This window comes from Lemur catta, chromosome 12 (genome assembly GCF_020740605.2).
Source record: "Lemur catta isolate mLemCat1 chromosome 12, mLemCat1.pri, whole genome shotgun sequence".
Classification (NCBI taxonomy): domain Eukaryota; kingdom Metazoa; phylum Chordata; class Mammalia; order Primates; family Lemuridae; genus Lemur; species Lemur catta.
The window spans coordinates 75,529,388-75,550,763 of record NC_059139.1 but is presented as its reverse complement, the minus strand read 5'-3'; the positions used below and the strand labels follow the sequence as shown (position 1 = coordinate 75,550,763).

General features: G+C 35.9%; 1 protein-coding gene across 5 annotated transcripts in view; it reads right to left on the bottom strand.

Moving 5' to 3' along the window:
* Positions 1 to 21,376, bottom strand: part of MAN2A1 (mannosidase alpha class 2A member 1) — a 167,583-nt gene that overhangs the window by 116,358 nt on the left and 29,849 nt on the right. For all 5 annotated transcript variants that reach the window (XM_045566453.1, XM_045566454.1, XM_045566455.1 and 2 more), the window contains one exon: positions 14,300 to 14,471. In XM_045566453.1, the coding sequence (XP_045422409.1) occupies positions 14,300 to 14,471 (172 nt within the window). The remainder of the gene's footprint in view (positions 1 to 14,299; positions 14,472 to 21,376) is intronic.

The following is a 21,376-nucleotide window of genomic DNA, read 5'->3' as shown; positions in this document are numbered from 1 at the left end:
ATGCGGGTGATAAGAAATGTTACAGACAAAAAGAATAAATCTATGAATTTAGCCTAAAACATTCTAGAAAATTTATGAGAAGCAACCTGCCCTTCCAGTCGGTAAAAGCCATTAAAAAGCTACCACAGCTGTGACTTAGAAATAGACACATCCGTGGGTCAAAATAGGAAGTTGAGAAAAATATTTACGTTATTCAAATAGCCACTGAAGATTTCTCAAAAAACTAAAAATAAAACTACAATATGAGCCAGCAATTCCACTACTGGGTATTTATCCAAAAGAAAAAAAGTCAATATATCAAAGGGATACCTGTACTCCCATGTTTACTTATAGCACTCTTCACAATAGCAAAGATACAGAATCAACCTAAGGGATGAATGAAGAAAATGTGGTATATGTATATACACAATGGAATATTCAGCCATGAAAAAGGAAAGAAATAATGTCATTTGCAGCAACATGGATGGAACTGGAGGTCATTATGTTAAGTGAAATAAGCCAGGCACAGAAAGATACTCACATGCGGGGGCTAAAATAGATGATTGCATGGAGGCAGAGAATAGAATGACAGATACTAGTGGCTAAAAAGGGTGTGTGGGCGGGTGGGGCTGGGGGGATAAAGAGAGGCTGGTTAATGGGTACAATCATCAGTTAGATAGAAGGAATAAGTTCTAATGTTCAATGGCAGAGTAGGATGACTATAATTAACAGCAATGTATTGTATAATTCAAAGCAGCTAGAAAAGAGGACTTGAAATGTTCCCAACACATAGAAATGATAAATACTTGAGGTAAAGGACACCCCAAATACCCTGACTTGATCATTACACAGTCTGTGCTTGTAACATAGTACCACATATACCCCGTAAATATGCAGCACTATTAGTGTCAATTAAAACTAAATAAAATAGCCATCAAATTAGTGGGGAAAGAATAGATTATAGCTTTTTTTCTAAGTTTCAATCAGAATGATTTAAAACAAGTTCATAAAGCCAAGATCTTATGTTATGAAAGCCAGGGGACCCATATTTTAAAATAGCATGCTTATTTAGGTTTTTAAGAAAAATTGCATGAGTATGTCAGAAAACAGGCATAAATGATGTCATAATAGAAGGCCAGAAAGGTTTGGGTTGTGCTTAGCATGGTTTCTGTAATCAGACAAAACGAAACATCCAATGGAAGAAAACAGACAACATGATTTTTAAATATGAAGCAACAGCTAACAGAATAATTAGGTTAGTGAATACTCCTATTTTATTAAACTATTTTTCCTAGAGTATCATCCTTTAAACCATCCGTAAGAATGGAAAAAATACATCATAAACTAGAATATTCTTACAGGCAGGAAAGTTTGGTTTGATATAAAAGATTTACTGTGTTAGGCAAAAACACTTTCCATTCAACCACAACAAAAACCCAGAAACTTCACAAGTCCTGTATTCTAGAACATATGTGATGAGCACTTAAGAATTGTCTGATAAAGCAGAGAAAAACAAGAAACAGTCCAAAAAGACATGAGGAAAATTGTTGACCTAATTATCAAGAAGCATAGTAATGATTATCATCATTTAGTGATAACTATAAAAATTAAGACAGAAATTCTTACAGAATAACACATCAGAAAATACTTACTTAAAAAAAAAGTATACTCAATGAGAGAAAAGCTATGTTAGCCTGCAAAAAAGTACCTAAGTTAAAATTGCAATTGTGATAAGATAAAAATAAAACTAGGACAGATATAACTGTACATTCGAGACTAACAATTTTAAAAAATTAAGTAATGGTTAATATCTGCATCAACAGAAAAACTAACTTACAATGAATACAGGCACTTCCAAGTATTTCTTTCTAGCTAGTGTGCAACGTGCAACAATTGAACTATTTCTCTGATAGGCAGGGGAATACAAAATCCAAAAGATGTACCCACATGATAGGGTCTATTGCTTAGTTTCTACCAAGACAATCTCTGACTTCTGGCAGACTTTTTTATATATACACTTCATGATATTTCCTAATAAACATGAGATCTAGAGGCAAAAGTAAAAAGATGGCAAGTGAGAGAAACAATGGAATTTATTTATCTAGCAAAATCAGAAACTAGGAAATCAGGCACTAACTTTCAAAATTAACAATACTCATGTTTCACTTTTCATAATGATGAGTTGACTTACAACTAATGGTAAAAGACATTAAAGTACTTCTATGTTTTTATTTCAATGACGGGGAATTTGGTATAAAAACCTTAAGAAAATAACTGATCAAAATTAAGCTGAGCATATCTGTCATTGCTCATCTTGCCTAAGATGCAGAATTTACACTTAAGAATTTACTGCAAAGCACAAGAAGCTGCAAATCATTTTCTCTAAGTGTCACTTTTTCCCCTATGTAGAATCATCGACATTTGGAATTTGGTCACACAGAGAGGGATACACTCAAAGAGCTTTTCTCCCTAATGGGGAAATTGTTACAGACAACTTAGTAGCAAACAATGCATCATTTAGCAAGCTTCAAAGAACCACAAATTAATTTCACATGAGAAAATGAGTTGAATTTGTAATCATACATCTGGGGAAATATGAAATAATACAAGATGACGTACACGGTTTCATTCTTGAATAAAAAAAAATAGTTAAATGGACAATTCAAAAAGATAGAGGCTCCCAGTGAATCAATTTATATGGTAAAGACATCTGCTAATCAGATTCTCTGATTCATATTCCTTTCACAGGGAATATGATACTGTAGTATGAGGGTAAAAATAAGATTTGTTTTAAAATCGCTCATATAATAATCAGGGAAACTCACTGCATATTTTTTAATATTATTGATGCCTATCTATAAAGATTTAGTATATGAGGAACAGAGAGCAAATTAGTTATCTCTCATCATTTCTTCCTCATTTCATTGCAGCCATACTCCCTTTCTTCACTTCACTGTACACGTTTTCTATCTGCCTGGAATTTTTCCCCTTGTAATATTTGCCCCATTGGCTCTTAACAGATCCACTAGAAGTCGTTATTGGCCACAACATCCCACCTAAACTGTTAACTTTCAGCAATCCAAAACTTTTCTTTCATATCACTGATAACAAAATCTAACTGCATATTTGTATGTTTGCTGTCTTTCTCCTCCAATAAACTAAGCGCCATGAGAACAGGAATCACCTCTGTTCTGTTCACCATTTAACAATGAGATGCCACTTTTCACCTATCAGATCAGAAAGATCAAAAAGTTGTATAACATACCGTGATGTCGAGGATGTATGGAAATAGGTATTCTCACATATTGCTGGATAACTATCCAATTGCAAGATATATACATACATACTTTTATCCATGCTCACTCAAAATAAGTCAGAAAATATTTAAAAGTATAGAAAACAAAATAAAACTTCGTAGACACTAAAGATAAAAAACATACTCTGTGCATTAGCAAGAAACCAAAAATAAAATTGAGAGTAGTTAAATAAACTAAGTCCCATTCCTAAAATAGACTTTCCTGAAAGATTCTCCAAGATATTTGTTTAAAAAGCACGGTACAAAACTCACTAGGATGGCTATTATTTAAACAGGAAAAAAAAAAAAAAAAACAACCACGACAAGTAAGTGTTGGTAACGATGTGAAGAAATTGGAAACTGCATTGCTGGTTGGAATGTAAAATGATACAGCCAGTGTGGAAAACAGTGAGAATTTTATGAGGATTCCTCAAAAAATTAAACATAGAATTACCATAGGATCCAGCAACCCCACTTCTGGGTACATACAAAAAAAGAATTGAAAGAAACTTGAACAGATATTTGTACACACATGTTTAAAGCAGTATTATTCACAAATTCTGACATTCTGATATCTATTACAATAGATCAGTTTAGTCTACTCTCAGACTTCAAGAAATGGAATCACAATATTTCCTCTTCTGTGTGGCTTCTTTTGCTTAATATATGTATCCACAATGTGTAGGACTGAAATCAGTCCTACATTCCTGTGCATTTCAATAATTCATTATTTTTTCTTGCTGAGTAGTATTCTATTCAAATTGTTGTGTGAATATACTACAATTTTTCAATCCATCATCTCGTTGATGGGCATGTGAACTGTTTCCAGTTTGAAGTTACTATGAAAAGGTCTGTTACAAAAATGTCTGTACAACTCTTTTGTGAATATGTTTTCATTCTTCTTGGGTAAATTCCTAGGTGTGGAGTTCCCAAGTCACATCATGCATGTTTTTTGGAAAATTCTTCAAAGGCTTTTCAAAAGTCACCCACACTTTACATTCCTACCAGCAACATATGGGAGTTCCAGTTGCTATACATTCTTGCCAGCCTTTGGTGTTGCAGGTTTGAGACAGCGTCTCTCGCAGAAGTTCTGATTTGTATCTCCCTGAGGGCCACACATTGCCCCACCCCACCCCGGCTCATGCAGTCTAATAAACTGCTTTCAGGTGTTTGAACATGCCATGCTCTTGCCAATCCCCAGCCCATCATCATAATTCTCTTCTCATAACCTGGAATTCCTTCCCCACTTTCTGGTACCCCCTTCTTGATTGACTGGTTCTAGTTATCCTTCAGGTTTCAGCTTGAACATCACTTACTTCAGGAAGCCTTCCAAGACCCCCTTCTTGCTTCCATAGAAGAAAACCCTTTATTGTAAAACTGTGTTTAAATAATGTGTCTTCTCTGCTCTTCCCTGAGGGCTGGGGCCAGGTCAGTCTTGCTCACCTCCTACATACCCGGAACATAGCACAATAAACATCTGTTGAATGAAGGGTGGAGTAAATAAGAGAAGGCTTCAGAGATGAGGTAATATTTCATCTGAGTCTTGAACATGAATAGGACTGAAATCATCCAGTGCACAAAAGGAAAAAATAAAAATCCAAGCTGAACACATGGGCAAATTCCTAAACAGCACGAAACAGCATGTCTGAGAACACCCACGTGGCTGAGTATGCCCAAGAGTAGATTTGAGGCAGGAGGTGACTGGAGATAAGGGTGGACAAGCTGGGAAGAATCCGAGAGGAAAGGCCAGTACGTGTCAGGCAAAAGAGCTCTGTCTGTCCCTTTTGACACAGATGGAAGTGTCACTGAAGCACTGTAATGCAAACGTGACCAGACTGGCCTGTTAGAAATGTAACCCTGCTGGTGATTTGGAGGACATTTGGAAGTGATACAGCTGGAAACAGGAAGACCATTTGGAGCTTTTCACAACAGTACAACACAAGAGCAATGGGGTGAAAAGGAAGGACAGAATCCAGAGATATTAAAGAAGCAGAACTGACAAGGCCTAAGGACTGACTGGATGTGATGGGAATGGCAGGTGGACAGGCAGAGCACTACAGACATTAAGAGCACTGGTTCTGGGGCTCACTGGCTCTGGTCTTCACTCCACACTTCCTAGCTGGGTGACCCTGGCCATGTTCCTCAAGTCCTCTGCCTCAGATCCCTCAACAATAGAAAGAAGATAAGAAAGGACCTTACTCAAGAAAATGCTAGAGGATTGGCTGAATAAGTACTTGAGGGCTTAGAAGGTGTCTGGCATACAGTAAGCACTTAATAAAAGTGTTAATCTCTTACTATTACCATTAACTAAGGAAAAAGAAAGTAGTACAGGTTGGAGCTTTAGATCTGCAAGTACTCCATATGCCTGGTAATTAAAACTAAAAGTAGAACTACCATTGGATCCAGCAATCTCCCTACTGGGTATTTACCCAAAGGAAAAAAAGATATTCTATAAAAAATATACCTGCACTCGAGTGTTTATAGCAGCACAATTCACAATTGCAAAGATGTAGAAACAACCCAAGTGCCCATCAATACATGAGTGGATTAATAAAATGTGGTATATGGATACCATGGAGTACTACTCAGCCATAAAAAAATGGGGAATGATACCTCTAGTATTAACCTGGATGGAACTGGAGACCATTCTTTTAAGTGAAGTATCACAAGAACAGAAAAACAAATACCACATGTACTCACCATGAAATTGGGACTAATCAATCAATACTTATGTGCACATATGGAAATAACATTCATCAGAAATCAAGCAGGTGTCGGTGGAGGGGGAGGAGAGGATGGGTAAATTCACACCTAACAGGTACAATGCACACTATCTGGGGGATGGACACACTTTGACATAGATGGTACAAAAGCAATTTATGTAACCAAAACATGTGTACCCCCATGATATTCTGAAATTAAAAAAAAAACCTACAGTGTGGACAAGCATGCAAAATGGAGAGAGGAGAACCAAGAGTGTTACCCAACAGGGAAGATCAGGAACATTTAGGAATGGAGCAGAAGAAGACATCAGAGAAGTGATGAAAAAGGAACGCTCAGCAATGCTCAGGGTCACAGAAGCCAAAAAAGGAAAGCATTTAAAGAGCATGGAGTGGTCAATGTCAATGCTGTGAAGAAATCCTCCCTAAGGAAGGAGAAAGTATCCAAGGAAGGAGAATCTGAGAAGTTCCTGGGGGTTTTCTGGGTATCCATGATGTGAACAGAAGCCAGGGCTGAGTGAATGAGAAATGGGAAGTAGAAGTAGTGGAGCAGCCTCACTGCAGATGAATCAGGACTGGAGGGGGTGGGGATAGAATGTACGCTTCCCAAAATAAATGTATACTGTGCTTCAACTATTAGAACTAATGTTAGTTTAGAGCCTGGTACATTGCTTTGATCCCTTTGATGAAATGCTAAATATCTTTAGGCTCTAAACTCAATCCTAATCTGCAAATGACTCGGAACATCACAAGGCACACTGTAACTTCTCACTGCTCTGTAAATTTTACACCAAGCTTTGGTTAAATAACGTAAAATGTAATCTGTATAAAATCTATAATAAATTAGTCTGTATAATAGTCTGTTTTTCTAGGAAAACCCAAAATGCTTATCAGTTAAATTTGGATTCTTATTATTTAAGAAAGTAACATCAAGTATTTCTCTGATTTTAATAAGCAAGCAGAGATAGTTAAGAGAATAGGGTAGACAGTTCATTAAATATAAACCTAGGAAGAAAGTCCTAAGACGGGTGGTAGAAAGATCAGATGAATAAAGGACCTGTATTCTTGGCAAAGCAATGAAACCCAGCCACATGGCACAGACATGAAATTTATACTAACTGATGGTACTTTCCTCCCAGCACACATTTGGAGCCTTATTTCACACCAAAACATCCACAAAGAGAAGGTGGTCAAGACTTTGGTGAACACACAAACTGTTCTTGGATTCCAATAATTCAGTGGGTTTCTCCACTGAACACTGGTCTCAATAGCAGATGCAATGAAAAAACTGTCCCAACGTCTCAGAGCCCAGAAAGGAACAATGAATACATCACATGCTGAGTGCTAGTCAAACAAAATGCTAAGGTTAATGTTTCATCTGCTAGACTCTGAATAAGAGTTCATATTTTTATGTATTATAAAGATTATACAGTATTTAACTGCATTTAGTCTAAAATATCCAAATATGAAGCCTGAAAAGTAAAAAGAATGCTAACATACAAGTCATTTTCAAAATAAAACAAGTATAGAAGACAATGTGCTGATTATTTAATGGAAGGTAGCTTCTTTTGAATCCACTAGATATGCATTACAAGTAGGTACCATGTCTATAATTGATTAGATTATTTTGAATTGTGAAAGAATGGAAAAGCTAGATGTTGTCTGCATGGGTCTCGCTTTAGTTAACTAGATTTTCATTTTCATTTTTAAAAGCTCTCAGAGCTAAATACTGCTGTGTGGGGGGCGAGGAGGAGGAAATCAAACAAGTCATTGCCAGACTAGGTTATGGAGATCATTTGAGTTACGTTTCTGTTAAGTTCCCACAATCAACTGGTATTCTTTAGAGACAATGAAAGCTTACATGGAACTCTGCTGGAATTGACAGGTTCTGCTCTGCAACAGCTAGCTTGCAAATTTAGGTACAGATATTTAATCCATAGCTCATCTTCAAAAAGGGGAAAACAATCCATTGCGTAAGTATTACACTAGTAGTCAAAAAAAAATATTAGTAATTCCACTTAGTACAAACTTGGAATTTTAAATTATGGGAGCAAACCCAAATATCTATTAAGTTTTCTCCAAAAAACATATATTTAGGCAACTAATACTAAGAATGCTTTGTTCAAGTACATAGGGAAAGAAATCACCCTAGTTTTACAGATAAATGTAAAAATGAATAAAAATGAATGATTCTAGCTAGAAGGAAAAGAACTTTAGCAAATCTTAATCAGAAATAAAACAGACCTCATTTGCACTAATGTGGCTCTAAAACAATTTTTTCTTTAAGCAAAATGATATCATTAAGGATCAGGCCTATATTCCAGGATATTTTAATTGCCATTCTTGTACATCAAATGTGATCAACTATTGGCAATTTTATGTGGTTCAACCTAAATCAAATGGCCAACAGAAAAGAGAGAGAGAGAGAAAACCTGCATCCAGGTAGAATCAGGAAAAGGGGGCTATTCACAGGCCATAAAATTGGCAGCATTTCTGACAGATATAGTACAGAGGAAACTGACCCATAACTGCCCTGCATGAAAAATCACCGTGGAGTCCCAAGTCATAAACAGAGAAGATTCTGACAGATTTTGGCAACAGCCCCTAATTCAGAAGGCAAGGGCTGAAGCAAAGCTGAATCCTGCAACAGGGAGTAATCACACTCACCATTTGTCACCGTCACGCTGGGAGGCAGCCAAGCATGGTCTCACCTTACCACAAGTGGCAGGCACCAGACCCACTTCCCTTCCAGGGTGGCTGAACTCCGTGAAGAGCAGCACCTTCAGACAGGCCATACCTCCCACCTAGCATACAGGCCACACAAAGAAAGCCAGGTGCAGAAGGCCAGCACCAGGCTCAGTGGCTTACAACAGAAAAAGGACACTTCACACACGGGGGTGTTCTTTCTCCAGACCTTCTCACAGCCCCAGTCCCTCTCTTCCCCTCGCACCGCCTGATTTATAACCTGGGCACCTTCCCCAGCTGCTGGATTTCTGATGCTCATGGAATCTTCCATGATCTAGTCGTCTAACAAAAAAGCTAAGGAGAAACGGCTCAGCTAGCTTCCTTGTTTGCAAGGAACACAAACTCACTCTGGATAGAAAACGTGTTGGGAGCCTGTTCTGGGCAAGCAGGATTAAAGACAGGCTTAAAGTCCAGGCTTGACAAGGGGCTGGAGGAAAACGAGAGGTCACACTGCAGGGACCATGGGACCATATCCCAGGAAGAGTCTGGCAAATGCAAGGTGCTGTGAGGAATGACCTGCAAACTTCCGTCTGTGTCTGCTTCCCTCCCTTCCATCTGCCACTCTCACTTCACTCTCTAAAGATTCAAAGCCCTGGGAAATCCTATGCTGACTGACTGAGCTCAGCCCATAGCTGACCTGTCCGGGCTAGGGCAGGAAGAGGCAGGATCTGCTTCCTCTGTGGGAGAGACCATTTCCCAAAAGGAAACCAGGTGAAGTAGATGCTGGCCAGCCAGCAATAACTAATACCTACAGCTAGAAAAGTGAAGTATTTGGTTAGAAAAGGAAGGGATTCTAGGCAAGTTACACTCTGGGACAAATTCCAGGTGTGGATACTGCTGTTCTTGCTCCAGGATGAATGAAAAGGGGGAAACACTTGGACTATGGACAATAATAAAAAGAACACAGAACCAAAGTTAAAACAAGCATTCAAAGCCAAAAAATAACAAGACTCAATTTATCAGAGAGTACTGAATGGGGGGTGGGGGATGGGCAGGAAACCCATGAGAAAAATCTCCCAAAATGCAGTAAATACAAGAAATAGAAATAAAAATGCATATGAAAAAGACACTAGAGACTCAATAACCACATAAATGAATTCTAAAACAAATGAAGCAAAAAGAGTCGTCAATTAGTAAGAACAGAACATATAAGCTAAAGAAATACTTGAACTAATAGATAGAAAACTTAATGAATAACTAGATACATAATTTTGTGAAATTTTAGAATTTCGTGGATACAGTAAAAAAAATCCTAAAAGCATCTGCACACAGGAAAAAAGTTATCTTCAATGAAGCATTATGTAATGAAGCTTTTAAGATAGAAAACATACATTTTATAGTTAAAATCTCCCATTAAATGGTGTAGACTCTCAAGATGACTTTAGAACTAAAAGTTACATACAATGCCCAAGAGAAATATTCAAAGTGACAAATTAAAGTTAAAATAATAAGAGCCACTAATATTTATTGGGAATTTAAAATGTGCCAGGCATTGTGCCAGGCATGTTACATGTATTAAAATTTAATCCTCACAAAAACCAAATAAAAGAGATTCCAATATTATTCCCATTTGACAACTGAAGAAACTGAGGCACAGAGAAGTAACTTGACAAAAGTCACACAGTAGTTGGGACTTGTCAGGATTTGAACACAGCAGCCTGGCCCTAGTGCCCAGCCTTTCGAACTACAACTCCAAACTGACTGTCTTTCAAGTAAAAAAGTCAGCACAGATCAGGTAAACTCAAACAAACAAAAAACAAAAGACTGATAGTGATAGCAATGCTAGTCATTAAAAGGAGAAAAGATGGTATTCTGTCAATGATGAAAGATACAATTTATGATGAAGAAAAAGAAATGTTAGCCTGGGAGTGCCCAGAACCTTGCAGTCCCCGCCCCATAGCAGATAATCAGCAAGTGTCTATTGAATGAATGAATGAATGAGCTAGAAGCAAACAAAGATTAGACAAGGAAGGAAAAAAAAACATAAAACACCCCAAGATAAAAAAAAATGCTGATAGAGGAAGAGTAGCAAACAAATAAGTACAGTCAGTTCTGCTATAAACACTTGTTTTAAAAATGCTAATTTGTTCCAAAGTGATTGATTATATTAGGGAACAAATTTTGCATTGTTTATGCACAGCTTAGTCCTGAGAAACACTAGGCAAAGGCAGAAAACTACCCAGCTGAACTGAGCAGTACAGGAATACACAAGACACACCTCAAGTATCTCCTAGCGCCAGGAGGGTTATGAGCCACACCCCTCCCCATCTGCTGTTCAACTTAACTTTCCATCAGATTTCAGATAACCTACTTGCCACCACAAAAACTCACAATCTATACTCCTCCCAACACCCACTTACACAAACATACTTCAGGTCTTTTTAAAGGTAAATGACATATTTATTTGTGCATTTCTTAACCAATTAAACACATGTAAAACTGGACTAGCATCTTTATTAGGTTTCCATCTTTTGTGTGTGTGTGTCACTAATGAAGTTTTTGAGCGCTATACACCCTAACCCCATTTTTTTTCCATAAGCCCTGTGGTTTTTCTTGCACAATTTTGTATAACAGTGATTTCAGGAATGTATATGTTGCATGACAGCAGAACTGACTATACAAAGATGAAGACAGTAATTGTAAAATGTTCAATTAGCAGATATTCATCAAACTCTATAGTCTACAAACACCTTTTCAAGTACAACTAGCAGGAGGTTCATCAACACTGACCACACATTAAGTCCCAAAGAAAAACTCAAGAAATTGTAAAGAATACAAAGTGTACAATCCATACTCCCTGACCATAAGACATTAAAGCTCATTTTTAATAAAATATAGCTAGGAAAAAATAGCACTTGCAAATTGAAAATTATTTTCCTAACATACTCAAGTCAGAGAGAAAACAGTAAGTACAATTATAGAATATTTAGGGAAAAAATAGCATACATAGAAATGTAAAAGCTAGTTAGAACAGCGCTAAAAGGCAAACACACAGATGGAGACATGCTGTTTATTAAATGGACTGGCCCATTTAGCATTAGTGAAAGCAGGTAGAAGAAATCAGGAAAGATTAAAGCAAAAAGGTCAAGAGTAAAAACCAGTAAAATATACATAGGTTAGGGGCAGGGGCGTTAGGCGGGCAAAAAACCAACAAAAATAAGTAAAGCAAGATGAGGAAGAAAAAAATTAGAATCCCAAAAGTAGTAACAAAAAAGCAAAAATAACTACAGATGGGACAAATTCCTAAAACCTGAACAATCTGAGTCAAATCTCTATAAAATTATCATTTTCCTAGAAAATATGAAGTATTATTTGTACTCATGGAATAACATAAGACCTAAAACAAAATCATTTTTTAATATTAAAATTTAAGTCAAAGAATTACCTATAAAAAAGAAAACAGTTCTACATGACTTTACAAGACAGCTATTAATTTTTAAAAGGTTGCAAATTAGTAGGTAGCTAGATATAAACTAAGGATTCAGAAATGCTACTGTGTTCTGTTTGGCTCTGTGTATGTGTATATGCACGCCCATATGTATGTGCCTATGTACATTAACCTAAATTAGCTGCTAACATTTCAGTTTTAAAAGTCAAGGAATTTTATATAACATTTTGGAATTCCAGCTTGTCTTGAGTAATTGGAGGGATAGCCTGACAACCTGGTTCCCAAGCAACACAGGGCTACAGAAGTGGCTTGCTCCTTTGGCTGTGGTAGTTACTCAGGTCGTCCCAATACTTCCAGAGCCTATAGCCTTCACTTAAGATACCTTCCTAGCCAGCCCTGCAAGCACTTTAAGCCTGCAATCAGAGAGAAAAAAATAAACAAAAACTCCAGTGAAAATGATGGAAAATCAATTCTGCCCAAATTACCTTTAAAGGTTTACATCAGTTTTCACCAAAATCCAAAGTAATTTTTGCTTTTGATGGGGTAGAAGGAATTTAACTAATTCATTCTAAAGCTTTGGGAAAATTAAATGATCACTCATTAAAAGAATTTTTTAATAGTTAAGAATAATGTATTATATATTTCAAAATAACTAAAAAAGTGGAATGGGAATGTTCCTAACACAAAGAAACAATAAATGCTTGAGGTGATGAACACCCCAATCACCCTAATTTGATCATTACACATGATATGCTTATATTAAAATATCACGTGCACCCCATAAATACGTATCCATATGTATTATCATATAATACATAATAACTAAATATGCTACTAAACAGAATATATATTATGTTAATAACTAAATGTTAATAATAAACATAATATGTATCCATAATCACTAAAAACATTTTTAAAAAGAAAATAAAGATGAAGGGAAATTGAAACTATCAGTTAATGAAACATATCATAAAGCCACAACAATTACAGTCAAACAGAAAAGTCCATGAAACACGATAAAAAAAACAAGAAATCAATGCATATTTAAATATACAAAGATGGCACTTCAAATCAATAGAAAAGGATGGACTATTAAAATCTTAGGAAGGCAGCACAGCGTGATGTAGAAAGGACACAGCCTCTGGAGCTGGACAGCTGGACTGGATGGGTACCAGCAGCGCCACGACCTGGGTGGTGACCCTGGAGGAGACAGTGTCCTAATCTGTAAAATGAGGATAATAATTGCACCCACTTCACAGAATTGTTGAAAGGATGATCAGTTACAACTTGGAAAGGGTTTGGAATAAGGCCTAACAGAGTAGGTGCTGGTAAGTAATGTTAAATAAATGAATGGGGAAAAAATCATAAGGGGATTCTTAACTCCCAAGAACAGGGGTACATGGTGATCAGAGAACTTCTCATCACACCATATTAAAAAAACATAAATTTCAGTATTTTAAATAGCGAATGGAAAAAAATGAAACTAAGAAAAAAAGGATATAACTGACCTCTAGATTGGGGAAGACCTTTTTAAATATGCCAGTGAAAGCAACATCTAAAGAAAATAGATTAATAGATTTGACTACATAAAAATTTTAAAAGTCTCTATATTAAGCACTAAGAATTAAGAAGAAAATAAAAACTTGAGGAAAAATAAGGGAGAGATACATATAAAATAAATATTCCTGCAAATCAGCATGAAAATGTACAATAAGCAAGTTAGAAAAACCTTAGCTTGTATGTATGAAGAAATATGCAACATTGTTATCAATCAAAATAAAATTTTTCAACTATCAAATTGGCCAAGGTTTTCAAAAATTATATTGTTGGCCAACAGGAATAGAAATTGGTACTTTCTACATGGAAGATTGAAAATACACTGAAACAAACTTTCCAGGGGTCACTTTGATTATATGCTTAAAAAAACCTTAAGATAATAAGTTCCTTTGACCTAGTAATTCCATTTCTAGGACAAAGCTGGAACATAAGGATTTAAACAGAAAGTTTCAAATCGCTTTTCAGACATGAACCAAAATCAGTGAAAAAAGGATGTGAAGAAATATTTTTTCAGATATAAAGCTAACAATTTTCACCTTTTAAAAATTCAATACTTGTTTTATTGTACAATTAATCCTTAATATTACCAAATTTCAAAAAATTTTTCAAACAAACCTTTTAACAGCATCCTTCTTCTGATTATCTATAATATCCCACCACTTTGAAAGGTAAGAGATCTCAGACCACATAAACTTCCTCCTTGAGTCTTCTCCCAGCTTTAGGACCATGTTATTAAAAATATACTGAGTCTTGTCTCTAAAGTAGTCATTGAAAGTCTTCAACCAACCTAAATCAAGACACAAATATACCACAAAGATCTGATTCATACGGCTGATTTCAACTCAGTCACATTCCATTGCATTACCTTTGGACATCCTTAGATGTTTCATTCATATAAAGACATATTTAAAAATTTAACAAGTGTTTTCAATTAACGAAATTCCATTCTAGTTGGTACAGGACTTAGAAACTCACTAACATTGAAATGATGAAAATACCTGAAAACTGTACAAAAATGCAGATAGAAATGAGAAAAATAATAAAGACAACCTAAGGCTAAAGCAGTTAGATACACCTAACAATTATAGTATCGAATTCAATTCTTTATCTCTAGTTTAAGAAATTTTTTTAAATTTTAAAAATCTAAACAGTGTCAACAGGCTGGCAGTACTATTCTCAAGATAAGGGATCCAAATTTTATCCTCCCAAGCCACATCTAAAATTCCCCACCCATTAAATAAGTTAAACCAAGAAAAAGGAAATCACAAGTATAAGCTACACCTAAAAGCCAGCAGCAGAAAATAAGGCAATTACAATGTTAATGTGAATATTAAATAGAATTCTGCCAAAAATAGGCATTTGTTCCCAAAAGCTGTTCATTATTCAATTTTTTACAAGCACAAAGTGACGCTAATCAAATAACAAATACGTACATGTCTATGTAAAGTTTTTTCCAGAGAGAATTGTAGATGTTGGCAGTTTAGTTCTCTGATTTTTCCTATACTTCTCAAAATATCCTGTAAATTTTATGTGACGACATTGGCAATTTGGCTATAAGAAACATTTTTAACAAGACCCACAAGTCCAAACATAGCCCCATGAGGCAGACTACTAAAATGGACAAGGCAAAAACATAAATAGCTACCAATTCCACCCACTGGTGGTAGGCAACGTGCACCCCTGGAAAATAACCTGTTCTTATCTATGAATTCTTACAGACAGGAGAGTTTCTGTACACCCAGGCTGAACTACTTACTGTCCTGTTGTTGCCAAACCTCAACATGTGAGAAGACTAAAGTATTAGGGGTCCGGGTGGCTGCTGCTTTTGTCTGTCTATGATTAAGTTACTATTCAAGGTACATTATATTTGCTAGCAAAAAATACAAAATAAAAGCCTGCTAGGACAGAAAAAACAATACAACTAGTTTGACAAGGCCAATACAAGCTTTTGAAAAATACACTACAGCTGTGACTGTATTTATCCCTCTTGCTTTCACTGAATCTACTCATTCATGTCCCAATTATTTACTGAGCACCTACAACATGGCAAGTATGAGGTTACAAGCTAAATACGAATAAGATATAAAACAGTCTTTATAGGACTTTCTTGATCTGGAGTACTTTTAAAATGATTTGTTACCTAAGAATGCTCTCTGGATACCTCAATTTTTCTGTATTTAACTAAAAAGCTTGTACCTACAGAAAAACTGAAACATATCTCATGAAATAGTGGTTTGCAGAGAATCTCACCTAGCTTCACAAAGCTACTAACCCAGAGCACTGCCTCAGAGCACTGAGGCAGTACCTACATCTGGATTCCCAGGGAGGAGCCAAGAAAACCCAACCTACCTTTAAATAAAGGGGATGCCCTCACTCCCTGCTAACCCTATCAACACTCCAAAGTTATTAAAAAGTCAAGTGCTCAGAACCAAGCGTGGGATATAATGTAGCACTTGATAAATATTAGCTGCTATTATTATCATCAGTCTTTAATTGCCCTTTCCCCATCTCTACAATTAAACCAGGTAAAGAGGAAACAAAAAAGGTATTCCCAACTCCTGATTTTTAAAGGTATACAATTAAAACATTTAAATAAACTGCTACACATCTTAAACATATTGGCTACCCAAAATTTTTAGTTTCCATAGAATTCACTCTATGTCCTTATTATGGGTTGAATTGTGTCATATGTCAAAGTCCTAACCCCTACTGCCTCAGAATATGACTGTATTTGGAGATAGGGTCTCTAAAAAGGTAATTAAGGTAAAATGAGGTCACAAAGGTAGGCTCTAATCCTGTATGACTCATGTCCTTATAAAAATATATTACGACACAGACACACACACAGAGGGAAGATCAGTCATCTACAAGCCAAGGAGAGAGGCCCTCAAAATAAACCAACCCTGCCAACACCTTTATCTTAGACTTCTAGCCTTCAGAACTATGAGAAAATAAATTTCTGTTGTTTAAGCCACCCAGTCGGTGGTACTTTGTTATGGCAGCCCTAGCAAATATACAGAGTCCTAAAACAAATTAGTGTTATTACCATCCAAAAACTAAAGATTGCAATGTGAGGAGAATTTATTTTATCAAGTACCATCATAATATTTAATTTAATATACTATATCTACTTACATATTGCAAGATTGAGCTGAAATCAAATGTAAATAAGTAAATGTATTTCTGTACCATGCTTTTATTATACATGTGCAACACAGACCAAGTAAATTACTAATGGCTCTATTAGAATTATCATCTGTAAGATACTATGTATGTTTTAATACCGTTTGCCTAAACTTTAACAAAGGTCAAAACTATTACCTAACTATCTATTAACTAAAGAATACTGTGAATAGTGGAATGCCTCTAAGATTAATTTAATAAAACTCCAGTAATCTAGCATAAAAGGCAAATTCAGAATGGTCAGTCTTTATGAAGACCGATAAGTAAAAAGTTTCTTTAAAGGACAATTTATTTTCAACAGTTACAATTTGTGATGAACTAAATAAAGACAGATAAGTAAAAAGTTCTTTTAAAATACAATTTATTTTCAACAGTTATAATTTCTGATGAACTACGACCATTTCAAACACTAGTTTATCACAAGAGTTTTTATAGAGGAATCACAGTGACTGATTAATCCATTTTGCCTTCACTACTTCATTCGCCCTTCAAAAATCATGCAGAAAATATGTCAAAGATATTTACATGAGCCAAAATACAAGCTCATAGATGTCAACTTAAAAGCCTTCCATAAAACTCATCTATAATAGATACTAATATCACTACAATATAGCACAATTAATGAAGAATGAACTGAAAGATAGCCTCTTGCAGCTTTCAATATTGAGTAATATAACAGTAAATTAACTTTTATTGCTCTTATACAATAGAGTAATCAAGTATTCCCTTTTACACTGAATTGGTTCTTTCTTTTCCTAAATTACTGTAAAAACTACAATTGTATATTAACATGAGACCAATCAGAAAGATAGTATAGTATTTCATGAAAAGTTGTGTGAGATGAATTTTTGTGGCATAAAATTGTATTCCTACCTCTAGGTTTAATAATCTTAGGACATTGAGTTGCAAACTGATTTACTTAAGTGGTCAATTCACAGCTTTTTTCCTTCCCTTGAATACACTTGGAAATTGAACCAGGGCTGGAAGAGCATTAAGAATACCTTTCAATTTATTCTTTTTCACACTAACACCACTACCACACATAAAAAAAGCTAATAGCTATTTTTTAAAAAGTGGGAAAATATTTCAAACAAAGAGTGCATAATTAGAAGTTCTACAAAGCAGGCATAAATTCAAATTTAATACTACTATTTTATTATTTCAAAAATTTAAGTTCTAAAATAAAAAACTAATAAACTCAGAAAATCTATTGCCTCTTTTCAATGTGCATGAACAATGAAGCACCTAGTAACTGTTCACTGAGAAATCAAATTTTGGGCTCTCAATCATAGCTTAGGTATCTAAAGACTATGTGGAGTTCTAATTCTCTTAAAAAACATGTAGGTTTATTTGGTTCAAGGGCATACACAGTACCACTGAGGACTGTGAAAGGGGTGCGTGGCCTTGAGCCCTGGACTCTAGAAGGACCCCCCCCATTCTTCCTCTGACCACACCCCTTTCAGTAGGATAAACCCACAAGACAAAGAACTTGCTCATCCAGAGCCTGCCCTGCGCTTCTGAGCACCAGGGCCCAAAAACCTGTGTCCGAACAGCCCCAAAAGCTGGCTTTTACAGTATAAATGCAAATTTATTACTTCAACTAGAATGAACCCAAGCGTAAAAAATACTACACTAATAGCTTTAATAAGTTCACTGTCTGTCCTGATGATAACCTGATAATCTTTGTCCAACATCTTTAAGTTTCTACAATATTTATATTTAAAAAGAATTTGTCAGCCCCAAGATGATTTTTTTTTTTTGAGACAGAGTCTCGCTCTGTTGCCTGGGCTAAAGTGAGTGCCATGGGGTCACCCTGGCTCACAGCAACCTCAAACTCCTGGGCTCAAGTAATCCTCCTGCCTCAGCCTCCCGAGTAGCTGGGACTACAGGCATGCGCCACCATGCCTGGCTAATTTTTTCTATATATTTTTAGTTGTCCAGCTAATTTCTCTCTATTTTTAGCAGAGACAGGGTCTTACTCTTGCTCAGGCTGGTCTCGAACTCCTGACCTTGAACAATTCTCCCGCCTCGGCCTCCCAGAGTGCTAGGATTACAGGCGTGAGCCACCGCTCCCAGCCAGCCCTAAGATGATTTAAAACACCCATTTCTAAGAAGGCAACCCACCCACCCCCACCACGCACACACACACAAAGTATTATTACACTGTTATGGTTTGAACAGCCACAATAAAGATTTTTTAAATGAGTACATTAATTCCACTCAAAAGTTAAATAAGCACCAACCTTTTGGGAAACTTGAAAAAAATTTTGTGTCAAAAATAATTATATTCAGATAAATAACATATTGATAGTAAACATTTAAAACATGCAACTTAAGCATTACGTTTTTTCCATTTCAATGTGATAATATTCTCAAATTTTAAAAGAGTTAATACGTTTCCTTTATTTTAGTAATTATGTTATTTTTTATCAACAAACGATCAACAGGTTTCTTCCGCCACTTGTTAATCCTTCAATATTCAGCTGCAACATCTAGTCTAATACTTAAGGGATGACATACAATCTTAATTGGTATGACTATCACTCAAATATGCTGCTGATTAATTTTAATTCCAACATTTCTATTATAAGTTAAGCTTGTTTTTCCCCCAATACACTGTGAAAGAGTTTTAATTAATGTCTGGTTTATTCATTTAAACATGTACTGAGTATCTAATAAGGGCAAAGCAATAAAGCAAAGGTAAATGGAAACAGATTCCACAGTGAAAATATGAACAAAATGCAATGGGAATAAAGAAATGGTAAAGTCCTACCAGAAGAACAGAAGAGAGATTCTTAGATTAGTCATCATCTGGGTAGAGGGAAAGGGTGGTAGTTCCAAACAGAGGAAAGGACCTACAGAAAAGGCAGGCAGCTGGGTATGGCCGCAATGCCGGGTTTGTGATGGGAACATGTTGAGAAATAAAAACAGAAATAGAAGTGGGGAATAGATCATTGAAAACCTTCTAAACCATTCCTGGTTCTTATGGAAAACTTTAGAAGAAGGACATTAAGGTTTTCTGACCTGTGCTTTCAAAAATATTAATAACTGTAGTAAGAGTGAAAAGGATAGACTACAAAGGTAAAGCAGAAGCAGAGAAACAGGACATGAGACCACTGCAATAATTCTGTTAAAAAATAGTTACGGATTGTGGTGGAAATGGACAGAGGGAAATAACAGGCCAAGGAGGCAAAATGTAGAGAACTTAGTAACCAAACAAAATTTCCAAGAGAGGGTAGGAGAAGAGTTTGAAAATGAAGTTGAAGCTTCCAAAGACCTATGAGTATTTGGAAACCTATAAACCTGCTGATTCCTCTAAATGCTTCTGAACTCAGGTTTCCAAAATAATCTAACCTTTTTTTTCAGTGTCATCTAATAGTTTTCTAAGCATATCAGCTTCACTTTCATTAAGTCGTCTGAGAGAGCACTTTTTGAATCCCTGTAAGATGCTGTCACTGGAAATTTTACCCCACACCATAAGAGCTTATCTGCATTACCATTAAGACACAGGGGTTTTGTCTGTCCTGCAGCTGTATATGTATAATGTCCAACTGTGACCCCTTACTATATTGCCTTTCTCGGTGCCCTTTAAAAGACCTGCATACCTTGATATCTGATACCTGCAGTTGTGAGATCAACCTCCAAAATAATTTCTGAATCTGTACTAAAGTTTTTCCCCTCTCGTGTTAAGAATCCCATCTATGAGCATCTACTAACACTGACTGAGGATACTTCAGGCCTAATAAGTCTCCCCCAAAGACAGCTTGGTTGCTTGAAATAATAAAAAAGTTGTCTATAATAGCAGAGTCACTGCTAGAAGTAAAAGAAAAAGTGACTTCCTTTGATGGGTTACTCTTAGGATACATGAGGGGACTACTTACTCTTATAGTCAGACAAAAACTGGGCAAATTACCAAAGTTTCTAGAAGAAGCCACTTTAAAAGCTGGAAAATACTGCTTCTAAATCACTTTCTAATTGTAAAAAATGTAGCAATGAAGAAAACCACTCACCATCTCATGTACTAATGTAGTATTTAAGGACAGAGACATCCATTTCAATAAGGATAGACCAGAAAAACCAGAAGGAAAAAAGGGATAGGAAATGGTGCAGTGAGGTATCCACTTTTGCAAGACAGTTAAAACCTTTTTTATGATGAATAATACTAAATTAGATGACATTTGGCTTGGAAACACGTAAGAGACTTTCCTCCTAAAATGCTCTGCCTGTGGTTTCAGAAGAGTTACCCATAAAAGGTAATATCATATTAAAAACGGTTCCAAGTCCTAGTTCTGGAACCAGATTGCTTGGGTTCAAACCCAACCCTGCCATGGACAGATTACTTATCCTCTCTTCTGCCTCTTTTTTAACCTATGAAATAAGAGTAATAAAAGGATTCTGTCATAAAGTTGATGAGAAGAGTAATGGATTCAATACACGTAAAATGCCTAGACCAGTGCATGGAACATAGTAAACTCCTAAGTTTACTAATAATTTGTATTTACCAGGGCA